The sequence below is a fragment of the Drosophila sulfurigaster genome, chromosome 3 (genome assembly GCF_023558435.1).
Source record: "Drosophila sulfurigaster albostrigata strain 15112-1811.04 chromosome 3, ASM2355843v2, whole genome shotgun sequence".
NCBI classification, from domain to species: Eukaryota; Metazoa; Arthropoda; class Insecta; order Diptera; family Drosophilidae; genus Drosophila; species Drosophila sulfurigaster.
The window spans coordinates 11,299,196-11,315,012 of record NC_084883.1 but is presented as its reverse complement, the minus strand read 5'-3'; the positions used below and the strand labels follow the sequence as shown (position 1 = coordinate 11,315,012).

General features: G+C 39.5%; 5 protein-coding genes and 6 non-coding genes across 15 annotated transcripts; 3 read left to right on the top strand and 8 right to left on the bottom strand.

Annotated features, from left to right (window-relative positions):
* Nucleotides 1-145: 145 nt before the first annotated feature.
* Nucleotides 146-238, bottom strand: LOC133846630 (small nucleolar RNA Me28S-Gm1083). Its single transcript, XR_009894971.1, has one exon. It is a non-coding gene; the product is annotated as a small nucleolar RNA Me28S-Gm1083 (small nucleolar RNA).
* Nucleotides 239-390: 152 nt separating this feature from the next.
* LOC133846627 (small nucleolar RNA Me28S-Gm1083) lies at nt 391-483 on the bottom strand. The gene has a single exon (XR_009894968.1). It is a non-coding gene; the product is annotated as a small nucleolar RNA Me28S-Gm1083 (small nucleolar RNA).
* Nucleotides 484-630: 147 nt separating this feature from the next.
* LOC133846632 (small nucleolar RNA Me28S-Gm1083) lies at nt 631-721 on the bottom strand. Its single transcript, XR_009894973.1, has one exon. It is a non-coding gene; the product is annotated as a small nucleolar RNA Me28S-Gm1083 (small nucleolar RNA).
* Nucleotides 722-888: 167 nt separating this feature from the next.
* Nucleotides 889-983, bottom strand: LOC133846629 (small nucleolar RNA Me28S-Gm1083). Its single transcript, XR_009894970.1, has one exon. It is a non-coding gene; the product is annotated as a small nucleolar RNA Me28S-Gm1083 (small nucleolar RNA).
* A 145-nt stretch (nt 984-1,128) lies between these two features.
* On the bottom strand, nt 1,129-1,220 carry LOC133846628 (small nucleolar RNA Me28S-Gm1083). Its single transcript, XR_009894969.1, has one exon. It is a non-coding gene; the product is annotated as a small nucleolar RNA Me28S-Gm1083 (small nucleolar RNA).
* Nucleotides 1,221-1,512: 292 nt separating this feature from the next.
* LOC133841358 (H/ACA ribonucleoprotein complex subunit 4) lies at nt 1,513-4,008 on the bottom strand. Of its 3 annotated transcripts, XM_062273771.1 has the most exons (6): nt 3,854-4,007; nt 3,429-3,788; nt 2,935-3,186; nt 2,470-2,744; nt 1,784-2,203; nt 1,513-1,721 (listed from the first exon to the last, which is right to left on the bottom strand). In XM_062273771.1, exons 1-6 carry the CDS (start codon nt 3,864-3,866, stop codon nt 1,521-1,523), a joined length of 1,521 nt encoding a protein of 506 aa, XP_062129755.1. In that variant the 5' UTR covers nt 3,867-4,007; the 3' UTR covers nt 1,513-1,520. The 3 variants fall into 3 exon arrangements, with proteins under 3 accessions (XP_062129755.1, XP_062129756.1, XP_062129757.1); XM_062273772.1 differs by lacking the exons at nt 3,429-3,788; nt 3,854-4,007 and having other exon boundaries at nt 2,470-2,728; nt 2,935-3,077; XM_062273773.1 differs by lacking the exons at nt 1,513-1,721; nt 1,784-2,203 and having other exon boundaries at nt 2,523-2,728; nt 3,854-4,008.
* LOC133846624 (small nucleolar RNA snoR639/H1) lies at nt 2,288-2,428 on the bottom strand. Its single transcript, XR_009894965.1, has one exon. It is a non-coding gene; the product is annotated as a small nucleolar RNA snoR639/H1 (small nucleolar RNA).
* A 52-nt stretch (nt 4,009-4,060) lies between the features above and the next one.
* LOC133841359 (zinc finger protein 277) lies at nt 4,061-5,736 on the top strand. Its single transcript, XM_062273774.1, has 4 exons — nt 4,061-4,187; nt 4,249-4,504; nt 4,562-4,944; nt 5,000-5,736. Exons 2-4 carry the CDS (start codon nt 4,249-4,251, stop codon nt 5,699-5,701), a joined length of 1,341 nt encoding a protein of 446 aa, XP_062129758.1. The 5' UTR covers nt 4,061-4,187; the 3' UTR covers nt 5,702-5,736.
* A 793-nt stretch (nt 5,737-6,529) lies between these two features.
* Nucleotides 6,530-7,361, top strand: LOC133841482 (uncharacterized). Its single transcript, XM_062274005.1, has one exon. It carries the CDS (start codon nt 6,649-6,651, stop codon nt 7,261-7,263), a length of 615 nt encoding a protein of 204 aa, XP_062129989.1. The 5' UTR covers nt 6,530-6,648; the 3' UTR covers nt 7,264-7,361.
* On the bottom strand, nt 7,317-15,540 carry LOC133841480 (long-chain fatty acid transport protein 1). Of its 3 annotated transcripts, none has more exons than XM_062274001.1 (5): nt 14,886-15,540; nt 11,264-11,523; nt 10,565-11,206; nt 8,523-8,724; nt 7,317-8,466 (listed from the first exon to the last, which is right to left on the bottom strand). In XM_062274001.1, exons 1-5 carry the CDS (start codon nt 14,937-14,939, stop codon nt 7,525-7,527), a joined length of 2,100 nt encoding a protein of 699 aa, XP_062129985.1. In that variant the 5' UTR covers nt 14,940-15,540; the 3' UTR covers nt 7,317-7,524. The 3 variants fall into 3 exon arrangements, with proteins under 3 accessions (XP_062129985.1, XP_062129984.1, XP_062129987.1); XM_062274000.1 differs by lacking the exon at nt 14,886-15,540 and adding an exon at nt 13,372-13,891; XM_062274003.1 differs by lacking the exons at nt 7,317-8,466; nt 8,523-8,724; nt 10,565-11,206; nt 11,264-11,523; nt 14,886-15,540 and adding exons at nt 13,103-13,313; nt 13,372-13,915.
* LOC133841481 (ficolin-1-like) lies at nt 9,288-10,540 on the top strand. The gene is made up of 3 exons (XM_062274004.1): nt 9,288-9,442; nt 9,506-10,308; nt 10,398-10,540. Exons 1-3 carry the CDS (start codon nt 9,374-9,376, stop codon nt 10,516-10,518), a joined length of 993 nt encoding a protein of 330 aa, XP_062129988.1. The 5' UTR covers nt 9,288-9,373; the 3' UTR covers nt 10,519-10,540.
* Nucleotides 15,541-15,817: the final 277 nt, after the last annotated feature.

The following is a 15,817-nucleotide window of genomic DNA, read 5'->3' as shown; positions in this document are numbered from 1 at the left end:
TTAATAAGAATTACTAATTATATTTACATTATGCGTACCTTTTTTAGTTTTTTTGATCTCCCAGACAAGTATATTCCATCTGTAAGATAAATAGAAGTATTTATTTAGTTAAGAGACAAACATTTAGATTTAGTTCTATGGCAATAAATAACTTTCAGTAAGACCAATCTCGCATTCAACATGAGAAGTTTCACTTAATTTTCAGCTAGGGGCGAAAGTTATTGATCATCATTTTGAAATCTATGTAACCCAATAGAAATATCAAAGGCAAACTAACCTTTCAGAAATTTCCGTTAAATTAAAGATCACACCCACGAATACTGAAAGTAAAAGAAGACTGATAAGTATAATTTTAAGAAATCATATAAATGTGCATATATGCACATATTTTTTATATTTTCAGTAAGACCAATCTCGCATTCAACATGAGAAGTTTCACTTAATTTTCAGCTAGGGGCGAAAGTTAATGCTCATCATGTAAAACCGAAGTTTTATATTTGGTCACAAGAACTTTAGCTTACCTTAAAACGCATTCGAATGAACTGGTCACTTCGATCTTTTTGAGCATGATCTGAAAAAGTGAACAATCTTGTAGTTTCTATAACAATATTCAATATTAAGTTTTGACAATTGTTTGTCAGTAAGACCAATCTCGCATTCAACATGAGAAGTTTCTCTTAATTTTCAGCTAGGGGCGAAAGTTAATGCTCATCACAGAGTTGAATGTGGCCAGTAACTTTAAGGATACTAACCTTTACTGAAATCCTAGTAATTCAATAGAGAACAACAGAATACTTGACATAAGAAGTTCATGTTTTCACATCTGTAAAAAAAAGAGAAAGGCAATTTAGAATTGATTCTCAAAAGATATTTATTGAGAGAGTGAAATCACTAATATCAGTAAGACCAATCTCGCATTCAACATGAGAAGTTTCACTTTTGCTTTCAGATAGGGGCGAAAGTTTAAAACTCATCAAATTTTAGTTTACACTTTGACATATTGAGAAAAATGACTTACCTTATGATTAAGCATTTTGTCCATATTACTGTTCCAAGCTGAAAGGAGAACATTAAATTAAATTAGTCAAATAGGGTTCTTTGGTGAAAAATAATATAATAAAATGTTTTTCATTTCTATCAGTAAGACCAATCTCGCATTCAACAAGGGAAGTTTCACTTATTTTTCAGATAGGGGCGAAAGTTAGCACTCATCAGAAGAAAAACATTTATAATAATAACATAAAGAAATTTCTTACCTTTTAAGAAAGTGGTTGTTACGATGCTGCTGTAAATGTTGAGGTAAGTTTATCGAAATCAGGAAGACTTAACAATTTACAATAAAAAATGTGTTTATTGCATTGCGAATGTCACTTATAAATGCATTAAAAATTTGCATTTTTACAGCACGTCGACGTCTGCAACTTTAAAAACTTAACGACTACGAAAATGCTCTGAATAGTGGAGGACATAAAGGCTAATTCCTAATACAATTATGCATAGTATGAGTAGCTACTCTACTCCTAAGCCTCTTCTCTATCCCTATCTTTGTCCTTCTTCTTCTTCTTCTTTTTCTCTACGGTGGTATCAGCAGCATCCGCATCTTCGGCCTCAGCTGGAGCCTCCTCCTCGCCCTTATGCTTCTTCTTCTTCTTTTTCTTATCTGATTTCGCAGGCGTGGCATCGACTGCGGATTCCTCGACACTTGAGGTACTCAGTTTGCGCTGCAGATAAACAATTTCAATTAATTATCTTCAGTAAAGACTTTTTGAATATACTCTTTTACCTTGCTGACTTCACTGGATCCGTTGGTAGGTGGTTCAGGAGTTTGTGGCGTCACTGCCGCAACTTGCTTTTTGGCATTGTAGTCCACGAACCCGGTTAACCATTCCTTGGGTGTGTTCTCATTGGGCCTGCCAAACTTGTCTAGTTTGCCGGCAGCAATAAGCGCCTTCTTGGCCGATGCCTTCGGACCCAATCCCCACTTGCGTGGATATGTATCGCGCTCCATGATGACACGTTTAATCTTAGCCACAACGCCGTGGTCGCAAGACGACATGGTCGCTGTTGTCATCAGAGCGATGGCTAAGCAAATGGCCTCACCCTTTGTCGTGCAGATGACAATTTCCTGTTCGAGTTCAATGCCATCTTCATACCGCAAGACACCGGGTAACATGATTTTGGCACCATAGCAAACGGCATTCACCTAGATAACGATATGGACAGGAAGAACGAATTTAGTATTGTGAAAGTGGAATATTCAATTTAATTTAAGTTAATATTAAGTTATTGTGGTCTGAAAAAATCTTTGTCAGATACGCTAGCAGGCGCAACTCCAACATACACACATCAGCGGCTTTACTGTTCCCAGTCATAGTCACAGACGTTGCTGGTTAAAATACAATCGTCTGCCGGCTTAATATCATGGGGTAGGTAATGAAGACTTTCAATAACATTCTCTTGAAGACTTACCGAGCTGTCCTTCATGATGATGCGCTTGTGGTTGACCAGAAGACCCTCCAAGGGCTTGATGACACGTCGCAGCATGGACTCATCTTTGTGATTTTCATACAGCCACATGGCGTCGAGAACATCGTGCATTGTGACCATGCCATCGCGCTCGGATTGAATACCTGAGCGAACGCGTCGCAGCTCCAACATTTGGCCACCAACGCCCAGGACTAGACCCAAATGGACGCACATTGTTCGGATGTAGGAACCAGCCTCGCAGCTAACCCAAAAAACACCTAGACACGTGAGTATTGTGGCGAGAGGAGAATAGAAAGTGTTACCAATAAAACTGTGCATTTGCTCACTCGCAAATACTGAAATTTTGATGTATTTACTTCAGCTGGGAAGAGCTCAGTCTGTCTCTGCCTTAAGCCAGGCAGCGGCAGGCGGAGGGTTCAACAACTTGAATTTATTTGATGGACTTACCCATATTACGAGTTTCATCGTAGTCCAACAGTTTGCTGTCGTAAACAGTGCGCACACGCAATTGACGTTTGACAGCTGAGATTAACGGTGGACGCTGGAAAAGTGCGCCCCGCAGCTTCTCCAAACCTTGACGGACCTTGGCAACAGATTCGACGGCTCCATGCAATTTAAAAATGGCCACATACTCCTTGCCAGCACTTTGCTGCGATTTCACGAGGCGTGTGGCGCGGTCAATGCACACAAGAAGGCACCCTGTGTTTTTGTGGAGGGTGAGAAAATTGGGAAAGCACGTGCGTTAGTTACGTTTGAGGTTAGGTTTGGAAAATAGTTTAACTTGAGGAAAAATGAATGAAACTATGCACAACAATTTTAGAATTGGTTCCCTGACTGAAAATATGAATATTTTATGATAACAAGAGACATCTCCATCACATATAGACGAAGGATTCCTGTCTATTTTGCACCATGGAAAGCACATGGTATTGTTTTCTTACCTGTGACCTTGGGATCCAGTGTGCCCGAATGTCCGGTTTTTTCCACTTTCAGTATCTTTTTGATCCATGCCACAACCTCATGGGAGCTGGGATTTGACGGCTTGTCGAGATTGATGAAGCCAGTTTTAATGTATTCCTTAATATCGCGATTGAGCGGTGATGAACCATGTGCCAGTGGTGTATAATGATTTGACCGTATGTTGAGTTTGTCGAAGTTCTTGAGTAGCAGTGGCCATTGAGAAGTGTCCAACTCGGCAATTTTCGACGATGGCTTTATTTGGAATTGATTCTGCTTCTGCAGAGTTCCAAGATCTTCATCGAGTGGCTCTTCCTTAATTTTCTTCTTTTTCTTCCGGGCATCTGCAATGGTTAATGCATCATTGTCACAATAACATTTTGATTATAATTTGCAATTAATTGCTTACCAACGTCAGTCATTTTAACTATTTTATTTTAACCGTAATATATGGAGTACCAAAAAGACGTTTGCACGCGGTGCCTGACTGAAGAAAATGGCCGAGCAACACACGTGTTGCTACAGTTGAAACTTATATCGATACCGACTCTTAATCGATTGTTATTTGTAAGTTCGATAGAACCTATTCGATTATAAATAGAAATCGGATAGGGAAAATGATTTTAATTTGACCCAAAATTTAAAAATTTAGATTTGCCACTTACGAGAAACTAAATTCATGTACTTGGTTCACTTGTATCAAGATGTCCCAACGCAGTTAACGGCAAATATAATTAAACAAAGTATCGGCCAAAAATCCAGTGATATCAAATTTATCGATAAGTATTTATTTATTGTCAACAGATGGAGCAGGCGAATAATAAAAGTTCAGAGGACGATGTGGTGGCTCCAGTGGGTAATAACAAAGATTATGTTGTGCTGAAACCGTCGTTCAATACAGCCATCAAGTGCTTGAAATGCGACAAAGTGTTTATATTTCCCGCGGACAGAGATGACTGCCTAGCGCACCTGTATCTCGAGCATCGTCTGGTCATTGCGGATGTGGATGATATTGCGCTGCTGGAGGATTACTTGCAGTATTGGGAAAAGGAGTTTCAGGGTAAATGCGTTTTATCTTGTACCCAAAGTAAAGGCTCATGTATACTTTCTTTTATAGCTCACGAATTCGAACAGTACTGCACAACTATGTTTCTGGATCAACTGCCAGACGGAAGTTACGCCAAGAATGAGAAATACTATCTGCTCTGTGATATATTGCCGCAGGACTTTGAGCTACGCAAGCGGCTCCAGGAACAGCGGTTGAGCGCAGCTCTAGTGCGTCATCAGTTTGAGCTAACGGATCGCACCTTCAGCAAAGAATGCCTATTCTGTCGTACTGTCATTAAAGGACTGCGGGCTGATTATTTGGATCATCTATTTGACAAACATTTCTTGCTTGTGGGCAAGCCCGAGAAGCTAGTCTATGTAGACGAGCTGCTTGAGCAATTGGAGGAAAATTTAAATAGATTACTATGCCTATATTGCGAAAAGACATTTAAGGTATGTAAGTACATTTTACCATTGGAACATTTTGCAAACTGACTGTTTCTTTTAGGATCGACCCACGTTAAAGGAGCACATGCGTAAGAAAGGCCACAAGCGTATAAATCCCAATCGCCGCGAGTATGACAAATTTTTCCTGGTCAACTATAATCGCACTACGTCACCGAATTCTCATCGAAAACAACAAAGACAGAAGCGTAAATCTCTCGGCGAAGACAATGCCAGCGTGGACTTCGACAAGCATTTTGCTCGCCAAGACTCCGATGCAGAACATGATTCGGATTGGTCAGATTGGGCAGGAGACGGGGAACCCAATGCCATAAAGTGCTTGTACTGCGCCCAGGAAGAAGCTCAGTTTGGCACATTGAAAGAACATATGCTTGAGAAGCATGGCTTGGATTTTGAGGCAGCCACCAATTCATTGAACTTTTATCAGAAGATTAAAATTGTCAACTTTGTGCGGCGTCAGCTGTGCTTGATGCGTTGTGTGTCCTGTGATCTTCAATTTGACTGTTTCGAACTTCTTGCCGAACACATGGCTGCGGAGTCGCATTGTGGTATCGGCGAGCGTACGAAGTGGGATAAACCAGAATTCTTCTTCCCGTATATGGAAAACGATGGTCTTCTATGCGTACTCGATGATAGTAACGGCGATGATGTGGATTCTGATGTAGTGCGCATCATATCAGAGGATAGTTTGGCCCAAATAAACAAGGATGCAGAGCGTTTGTCTTTAGAGAACTTCAAATTATAAGTTGTAAACTGTGTTTCAAAAACATCAACATTATTAAACAAGTAAGAAAGCTACAGTCGTGTGTACTCGACTGTGAGATACCTGCTACCCAATTTGATTAAAAGCAATATATTTTGCGGTATTATTCTCAAAATATACCGAATATACTGCAAATATATTTGGTATATCGATATAGTACACCATTTAAAATATACCATAGACGGCACAATATGCTAGATTGTCGGCCAAAGCAACTCAGACCCCTAGTAAGTAGGCGTTTTTGCCCATACAAAAGTATTTTTTTTAATAACTTCCACAATTTGTATCTGATCGCAACCAGGAATCATAACTACTATAGTAACTATTGTATATACCAAAATTCGTAGCTTTAGCTTTAAAATTACGCTTGTTATTCGATTTTTTTGATTTGCGGGGGCGGAAGTGGGCGTGGCAAAAATTTGAAACAAATTTGATCTGCGTGCAAACATAACAAATGCTGTCGAAAAAAAATTATAGCTCTATCTCTTATAGTCTCTGAGATTTAGGGGTTCATACGGACGGACGGACAGACGGACATGGCTAGATCGTCTCGGCTGTTGACGCTGATCAAGAATATATATACTTTATAGGGTCGGAGATGCCTCTTTTTTACCTGTTACATACATTTCCTGTCGGCACAAAGTTATAATACCCTTCTACCCTATGGGTTGCGGGTATAAAAACATCAACAAATGACGCGCCGTTCTACATGTGATTTGGAAATATACCAGGTGGAGTTTCTGTACTTCAGTATATTTTAGAAATCCAGCTTATCACTTTCCAACACACTTATGTTCGCATTATAAAATCGATTATTAAAATATCGATGTAGCTATCGCTGTTTACCCACCTCTAGTGTTTTTGTTTTGCAAGTTTTCGCACTGACATCATTCCGTTATTCTACCAAAATAAGAGATTTGCCAATTGAAATGGAAGCACTAGACTTACTGGAAAAAAGGATTGATGCCCTGACTCGTGTGCTTGGCCCATTGCCAGAAACTCATGGAGAACACATCGACGGCAGTAGCAGTTCCCATTCCCAAGCAGCGAACATTGTCGACTCGTTGTGCTCCGCCAACGCCTTGTTGAGCGAAGCCACCACCGGACGCACACAGCTGCAGCAGGTCGTAGGACGTGCAGAAGAGTTGGAGAAGTATTTGGACCCCAACTTCTTAGAGGAGCAGCAGCAGGTGAGATCGAAAGAGGTCTATCTGAATGCCGTGGCACCAGAGCTGTATGCCCAGAGTGAGCAACTGGACCGAGTCAAGCAGCTGGAACCAGCACTAGGTGCTGAATACTTTCGCAGCATACCCAATGAGTGCCTAGACAAGCTTAAGCAGATTACCGAGAACAATGGGGAATATGCCCAGCAAAGTGAACTAATTGAGGAGAGCCTGATATTGGCCATGAAGCGATATGGTGAGATTCAAGCAGGCCTGCTTAGCTCGCTGGATACGATGAGCGAACGTTTGGAGCAGATGGAACAACGCATGGAGCAAAAGAAACGGGCCGACTTGACCAAGGATGTTGCCTTAAAGGACTGACTGAATTGAGATTGCTGAGAGTATTTATCCCTAGATATTGTTTCCACTTCCACTGTTCGCCTATAAGATTTATTTAATACGCTAGCACAATACACGAATCCATTAACTAAACCTAAAGCTAAAGCTAAGTCTAAGCTATTTGTATAACTATGACATGTATGTGCTAGGAGCTGTAATGAAACCGATGAAGCTTTATAAATGGTAACCCATCCTAAGTGCAGCACCATGTACACAATTAGTCTACACATATTATGATGATCCTCAGAAGCGCATCTCATTGCGCTGTATGCTCTCGTAAATGGCTTGTGTCAAGGGTGCGTAGCTGCCATTTGGCTGCAGATAGTGCAACTCATCCTCGCTGGCTGCGGGATTAAAGCTCTGTTGTTGCAGCTCCACCTTGCGCAGCTTGAACGTTCCAGTAAGATCAATTCGTCGCAGGAAGCGCAGGAATATCGGGCGCGCATAGTTAGGTAAGGTTGCCGCCAGCTGAGATCCTAATGTTGCTACATTCACCTCTCGCGTTGGATCATATATGGCCGCCATGCCTGCACGTCCCTCTGTCTGCGGTATGCTCACACCATAGACAATGGTGTCCTTATAGCCAACGAGATTGCTTAGCTGCGCTTCCACTTCGCTGGTGGAGACATTCTCGCCCTTCCAACGGAACGTGTCACCCGTGCGATCCTTAAAGTACAAGTAACCACGCTCGTCGGCCACTAATAGGTCCCCAGATATAAATGCCATGTCACCCTTGCAGAAGACATCGTGCACGACTTTCTTGGAGGAGGCCTTCGTGTCGACGTAGCCAAGAAACTCTCGGCACGGATTGCCCTTCACAATCTTCCCAATGAAGACGCCCGGTTCCTGTACGCCGCACAACTCGCATAGTCCCTTCTTGTTGCGAATGGGTTCGCCAGTGTGGGGATCAGCTCGGATCACCGAAATGGGATATATCTGGGGCAGTATGCGTGAGACAAATCCAATGGCTCCCACAGTGCTGTCGTTGTTCATGATATTCGCATTGCCCTCAGTTGCTCCATAGAATTCGCCCACCTTGGCAATCTTAAAGCGCTCCACGAACCGTGTCCAGATCTGGGGACGCAACCCATTGCCAAAGACCATCCGCACTCGATGCTGCCGGTCATGCGGCGCCTCTGGAGTGGCCAATATATAACGGGCCATCTCGCCAATGTATTGTGAGACCTGGAAGCAGAATGTGTTTAGTAGAGAATACTAAATCTGACAATCTTCTTGCTTACCGTGCAGTTAAAGCGCGCACAGTCTTCAAAGTATCCCGACGCACTGAATTTCTTGCGGATGACAACAGTGGAGCCGAAGAGCAACGCCTGTCCTATGCTCATCACGCCGCCAGCTGTATGATATAGTGGCAGCGGAGTGTAGAACACATCATTATCCCGGAAGCCCAAGGTATAGTGTATTCCAGCGGCAATGAAGAAATAGCTACGAAAGCGAGAGGAATAGAGGAGAGGATGACTTAAGTAAGCTCAGATTGTATTGCTGATTATCACTAAGCAGATGTTATATTATACACCCATATGCATAAGTAGTAATGTAGATACATAATACAGAAAAGTCTTGATAAAATAAAGTATTATAAACTTGATTATAACTTTGATTCGTTTAATAAAGTATTCAGGATTGAGTTATTAAAATAATCCTGCAAATACTATTAACAAAAATAAACAAAAAATTTCCGAAATAATCGAATCTTTCTTGACAAATAAAATCCAGTCTTTTCATTAATATATAACCTACATATGTATGGCGTTATCCTGAATTCTATCCTCAATTTAGGAAGTAAGTAGTCAGATATTATCCCGATATTAACATCGCTTCGGGTTAAATTCTGTGTGTTTATTTCGTATTTCGAAGATATTGACTTATTATATTAATATACTCAAAGTATCAGCATGGGAAATTGCGATGTTCGCAGAAATGAGAACTCGGCAGATTACAAAAAGTATATATTATCGGTGACGCGTTGTCTTATCACTAGCGCATTCATTTCGAAAATAAACTCTGTAAATTTCAACAATTCAGTTTAATCTCATCCCTTAAAAGCGACAGTTTATTGTGTGAAGAATTTATAATGAAGATCATTTGTTATACATTAACAATTTCAACTATGCTGTCGCTGGGATTATCCCACGATTGGTCGGTATGTAGATCCCGTTTATAGTCATCAAAATTTTAATTGACATTGCCAAACATTCCTGTGCAGTTCTGTGAGTTGTCAAAACAAATGGAAAATCAGTGTGCTTCCTATTGCTACCAGGTGGTGAAGCCTCTGCTTCATATGAGTGAAGTCTATAGGCAGAAGGATGCACAAGTTTCGGAATTGCAAAGCCAGATGGAAGAACTTAGGATCAAAATGGCAATTTTAGAGACTTCTTTGGCGGAAAAAGAAAAACAATGTGAATTAAGAATCGAGCATGCCAAAGAGATATTCGCTATTGAAATGAGAAGCAAGCCCAAAGCTCAAGAGAACACTGAAGAAATTGTAAAGAACGATCCATTTCCTTTGAGTTGTGTTGATATTGACAGATCCTCCGGCATTCACATGATAACGCTTCCCGACATAGAGGCATTCCCAGTCAAGTGTGATAGCGGAATTGCTGGATTGGGCTGGACAGTAATACAAAGTCGTTTGGATGGCAGCATGAATTTCTATCGCAGCTGGAATGAATACCGTGACGGTTTTGGCGATTTAAAGTCTGAGTTCTTTATGGGTCTCGAGAAACTGCATAGGATAACATCCAGTGAGCACCATGAGCTCTTCATATTCATGAGAGATCGGAATTCGCAACTGCGCAGCGCTCGCTATGATGACTTTAAGGTTGGCGGCGAACAAACTGGCTACGAACTAATCTCGATAGGCAACCACACAGGCTTTTCCGATGATATGCTTCGCGGGAATTTGCACATGAAGTTCTCGACCTTCGATAGGGACAACGACAAATGTGGCGACTCGAATTGTGCAGTTGATCTTCACGGAGGCTGGTGGTACAACTGTTGTTCAGAAAGGTTTGATGAGATAAATATATATATACAAATATATATATTATACAAATCATTCGTGAAAGGGTAATTAACTATTATCTTTGATTTTCTAGCAATTTGAATGGAGGATATCAGGAGACTCAAAAGTCTCGCCGCATCTTCTGGAATTACTCCTCCGATAAACTAGTAACTGTGTATATGCTTATAAGACCCAAACGCGTCAATCTCTCTTAATAACAACTGCATCTACCTTAAATGCCTTTTATAATTTATAACCTACCGTGAGTGGGTAATGACAGCTGCCTTGGGCAGTCCTGTGGTGCCCGATGTGTAGATGTAGACAAGCTTATCCTGGTGATCTGCCCGCGTAGCACCTGCAGCCACTTTATCCTTGGCTGCAGCATCTAGCAGTGGATTCAGTTGCTGTGCCAGACCCTGAGTGAGGCCATCGGTTGCTTCGGGGGAGTGCACGCCATCGTTGAACTGATACAACGCCACATGAGCGGGCAAATCCTTGGCTATATCCATGACAGCTGTGCGGTAGCCAACGCTGTAGATGAGTGCAGTGCAGTTGCCCACCTTGATGCTGTGCTGCAGCGAAGGACCGCGCAAATTTGTGTTGATGAGCGGCGTGATGACACCTAGTTTCGAGAGTCCCAGCCAGGTGGCAACGAACTCGCAGCGATTCTCCATCAGCAACCCCACCACGTCGCCCTTTTTGTAGCCATGGCTGTGGAAGACATTCGCCACACGATTTGCATGTTCGTTCAGTTGGCGGAACGTCCATTGTTGCGTCTCGCTGACAATCGCCAGCTTGTCGGGATACTGTGCCACATTCGCCTCGAAGATGTCGCCCACATTGAGGTTCTTACGTTCCTGCCGCTTCACAAACAACATCACGCGTATGTAGGCAATCAGAGCGCTAAGATGATGCGGGTTAATAACTTGATCGAGGCAAACTTTAATTTCTGCTGCTTACATGGTGTCGCGGGGAGTCGTCACTGCTGCTATGTAGAACCAGCGGAAGCCAGGCTTAACCAACAGCAGCAGCACGAGGCTGCCATAGACCCCAAGCAGTCCATAGTAGGCGCCCTGATAGTACCAGAGCAAAGCTGTGCCTGCTGCTCCAAGTGGCGTCAATAGCAGGAACAGCAGCCAGCGAAGGCAACTAGTTTTCTTGGCTGCATTGGATGTGTCCTGGGTTGCCTCGATGTTGAGCTTTACGTCCTTGGAGGCACTCTAAAATAAAGAATTGTATACTTCACTCTTTGATGAGAACTGTATATTTTAAAGAGCGTGAACTCAAGTTCAAGCATCTAGTGTAAAAGCAATTAGAATGTTAAGTATATACATTTAGTTTACTATCATAAATTGAGGTTGTTTGTCATTTAAATTCGCGAACTTTAACTCTTTGTTATTGAACTATGTAAGTGAGCTTTTTACAAGCAGATTAAAATGGATCTTAAACTTTGCTTACAATCTGAATACACTTCTAATTCGACAGGTAAAAGTAATAGATTTAAGCAAACTATATGCGTATAATGAAAAAATCACAATTACAAATAATTAAACTGAAGAGTGAAAAAGAATTTATTGGGTTTGCCAGAGCACATTTGTCTTATTTGAATTCGGCTAAAATACAATTCTAACAACCGGTTTCTAATTAATCATCGCTCAACTTTAATTTTTGTCCAGCTCAAACCCCGACCGTTTAATCAATGTCAGTATATTAACATATTTTAAAAATCGTCCTGTCCACATCATTTCTAATATTAAAATGCAAAGACGCAGACCAAATTTTGTAACCAAGATCTGCATTTTTATATTTTTGCAAAGCGACTAAAAACCGGCCCTGAGAAAATCAATTTCTTTTCCACGTGCTTAATCTGCAAAAGCTTACAATTTTTATTGTTTATTATGACCATATATTTCTGATCTCTCTCAACCTGTATCTTTCTCATTATGTATTCACATACATTTACATTCACTATGTAGTATTGTAGGTCAGTAACAGCTGCCCTTGAGACATAATGCCAAACTTGACAGAGCTGTTTTTGTTTTGTTTGACATTCATTTATGTATGTTAACTTAAAAGTATAACATTTTTAGAGCATTTGTATATGTTCTTAAGATGTTAGAATGATGAGAACAAATTTTGTATACTCTCTAAAAGTGTATGGAGTGTATTTTTCAGTCAAACACTCTTATTTATGTTAAAGTATATTTATGGGTGCAATTACAGAAAACGTATGTTTGCAGCATGTAGAACAAGGCCGATTGAAGTATATAGGGGAATATCCTAAACAAGGTTCTATCCTAAACAAGGTTCTAAAGACAATTAAATTAATTTAAAACATGGATGTATATAAACATTAAATATTTAATTAAAAGTAAATGAGAAACACTTCAGTGATAAAATAAACAATATTTATTGGGGTTGGAATCAAACTTTCCACTAGATTTGTTCTTTTTAAGCTTTTTCTTAAAAAAAAATAAACCTAAAATTCCTCAATCAATTCAATCTTTCTTCACAAATATAATTCAGTTTTTATGAAATTCGGCGCTATTCTTAATCCTATGCTGAATTTAGGACTTTTGAAAAAGTCCCTTATTTTCATACTTAGAGAATTTCCTGATATTGACACCGCTTCGGATTAAATTCTGCGTATTTATTGTCTTTTCTGTATTTCTTAGGATTTCGTTTAAAAGATTCCGACTTGTCATATGAAATTCGGGTTTAACACATTTTAATTCAAAATAGATAGAGGGTATCGCAATGCTAAGCACTCTTTATTCTACTTTTGTAACTTGTTTTATAATGAACTGTTCACATTTTATTTAAATAACTGGTTAAAATTTGCAAATAACAGCAATAAGATCTAATTATCAAATTTGTGACCTATTCGATTAGATATCTCCTTAAAATGCATCATCGCTTTGTGCTCGGCATCAGCTGCCAGCTTATTGGACAGTCGGATAAGAAGACAGATGGTTAGGGCAGAGGTTAGACCCAGCAAATAAAAGAGTATCTGGGTATTGAGTCATAATCAGATGATTACATGAATTATGTTTCCTATTATCTTTTACCTTGTGCCATATTGTAAGGTGATAATCATTGGACGTCTTTCCGCTGTCCCCGACTAATGGATCATCATCGGTGCTTTTCATCATGTTTTCCAATATTTGCCTAAATTCTTGACTTTATGCACAGATCACACTTGTTTGACAACAATCTGTGGTGCAGTTCCCATATACATTATTTGACTTTAAAGTCGAAGCTGCTTATGATCAGTATTTCTTCTAATAGTCTTTAAAAATTCAATTGAAAGCTAATAATAGTCTGCGTTTTTCGGTATTCTTTTCCCATTCGGTTTGATTCAACATCAACACTTCCGCGTAAATCACTAAAAGTTAGCCATTACTCAAGTACTTCTTATTTATTTTTATTTTTTTTTGGGTAGCTCGTTTCCATCAGTAATTAGCTGTAAAAGCTTTACTGTTTGCTTGGCCACTGCAGGTAAATGAACACTTAAAAGATCTCACGATTGTTTGCCGAATTCCGTTATATAATACTAAAACAAACAGAAAAAAACCGACGATACTTTTTTGATAATAGGAATAAATTATGTGAGTTTCTTTAAAAATGGTTTTTCAATATCTTTGATCCACAATATCATTTTCGCTTAATATCCGAGAATATTCTGATGCGAGTTTTATTAATTTTCGATAGCAATTTAATTATTATGGCCCTGTGAATCCGTCAACAATTTTAATGTTGACCTATGCCACAGTTTTGAGTTTTAAATCGACGCATCAATAAAATCGAGATGCTACTGAAAATGCGGGCAAAATAAACGGGTTTTTTTTTGATTGATTGTGTTTAAAATATTCCACTGTGTTTACATTCTGAATTACAGAAAAAGATTTGTAAAGTAACATTGATCGACTAAGTTGTACCCTAAAATTGATTAGGAAAGCAAAATAATTTGGTAGAATAGATCTTCGTCACTAATTTAAAATACGACTAAATGTATGTACCCTTCTAAGTGTAACAAAAATATAGAGAAGTTAAGTGATATACATGGAGAGAAAACTAACAATTTGAATGTGACCGACTGAAAGATTCTTCAAATATGTGGTACTATATACAAATTTGCACACATACGTAAAGTAACCATATTTGGTATATAAATATATTAAATTGTATTAAAATATCATGAAAATATAAACATCCAAAGGCCAAAACAACTTAGCTGGTTTATCGGCGCCCCATTATAGCATTATATTCTTTTATCCTACTATATGTGCAGCGGGTATAATTAAGGTTTACAAATGAAGCTTAACGAGTACGAAGTCGGAACTGCCTGCTATGCGCTTTTTATAGCTTTATCAGACCCCCATTTAAAAATTCGACTGTGCTGAGCGTAGACAGAGCATCGAAGCGAAAACTTGTTTTATATACCATTCATATATGGTTATTTTTGTTTTTATTTTTGGAGCACAAAGCCAGATTGTCGGTTTGCCGGTTTGTCGATTGTGGTTGGAATAGTCAGTATGTTCGAACACAAAAGCCAAAAAATGTTAATGTAAGTATAGTTTACCTGAGTAGAGTTCAAGGCTGTTGGACTGTGGCCAGGGGCAGCAGCATCATTCATTTTGCGATATTAATGCGATCCACTCGATAACAGTCAGATAACAGAGCATTAACAGTCCCAGCACGGTTGATTAACAGAGACTGTGAGTCTTTGGCTAATTAGGCAGACGGTTTGCACTTTTCGTTTTTACTTTTCTTATTTTTGTGGTTACTTTCCAAATGAAATTGCGGGTAATTGGGTTTGGGTGAGATGTGAATTCCAATTGCAGCAAACTGACACAAAGAAAAATGATCTTTTTTTAAAAAAGTTGTTTGGTTTTGAGTAGAGTTGAGTTGAATTTAAAATGAGACTGCGGCCGCGACAGCGTAGATCTTTTGTTGGGTCCAAGGTGATTTTAATGTTATGTTTTTTTTTTTTTTTTTGGTATTAATTATGATTTTGTTGTGAGAATTGTCAGTAAACAGCTGAGGAGGTTGAGGTTTATTATGTGTGTCAGTTGTTTTCGGGAAGTTGTTCCGAAAAAGTCTATTTTATGCAATTTTAATGGCTCGTTAAATGATGTGTGCAGTGTGACGAGTTTATGATCTCTTGTCAGTCGCGAAATTTTGTCGAGTATTATGGCTATTAAAGTGTTTTTATTTGTTAAACAACCTAGCTGTATTTATAAAACTCAAATGGAATATGAATGTTTAGTACATTACTTTTAGGTGCAGCCCCAGCATAATTTTGATGAACAAATCTGTAAATCAATCTTACAGTCACTCATAAATGTGAATATAAATTCAAATTCAAATGTTGTGCGATGAAATTTTGTGCTGTGCTTGTTTAATGCTTGCAACATGCACCTTTAGTTATTGCTTCCTTGTTGCAAGTTGCAACGGCACTTCACCATAATTATGAGGCCCGATTTGTAACCGCATCCCCATCAGTCAAAGCAA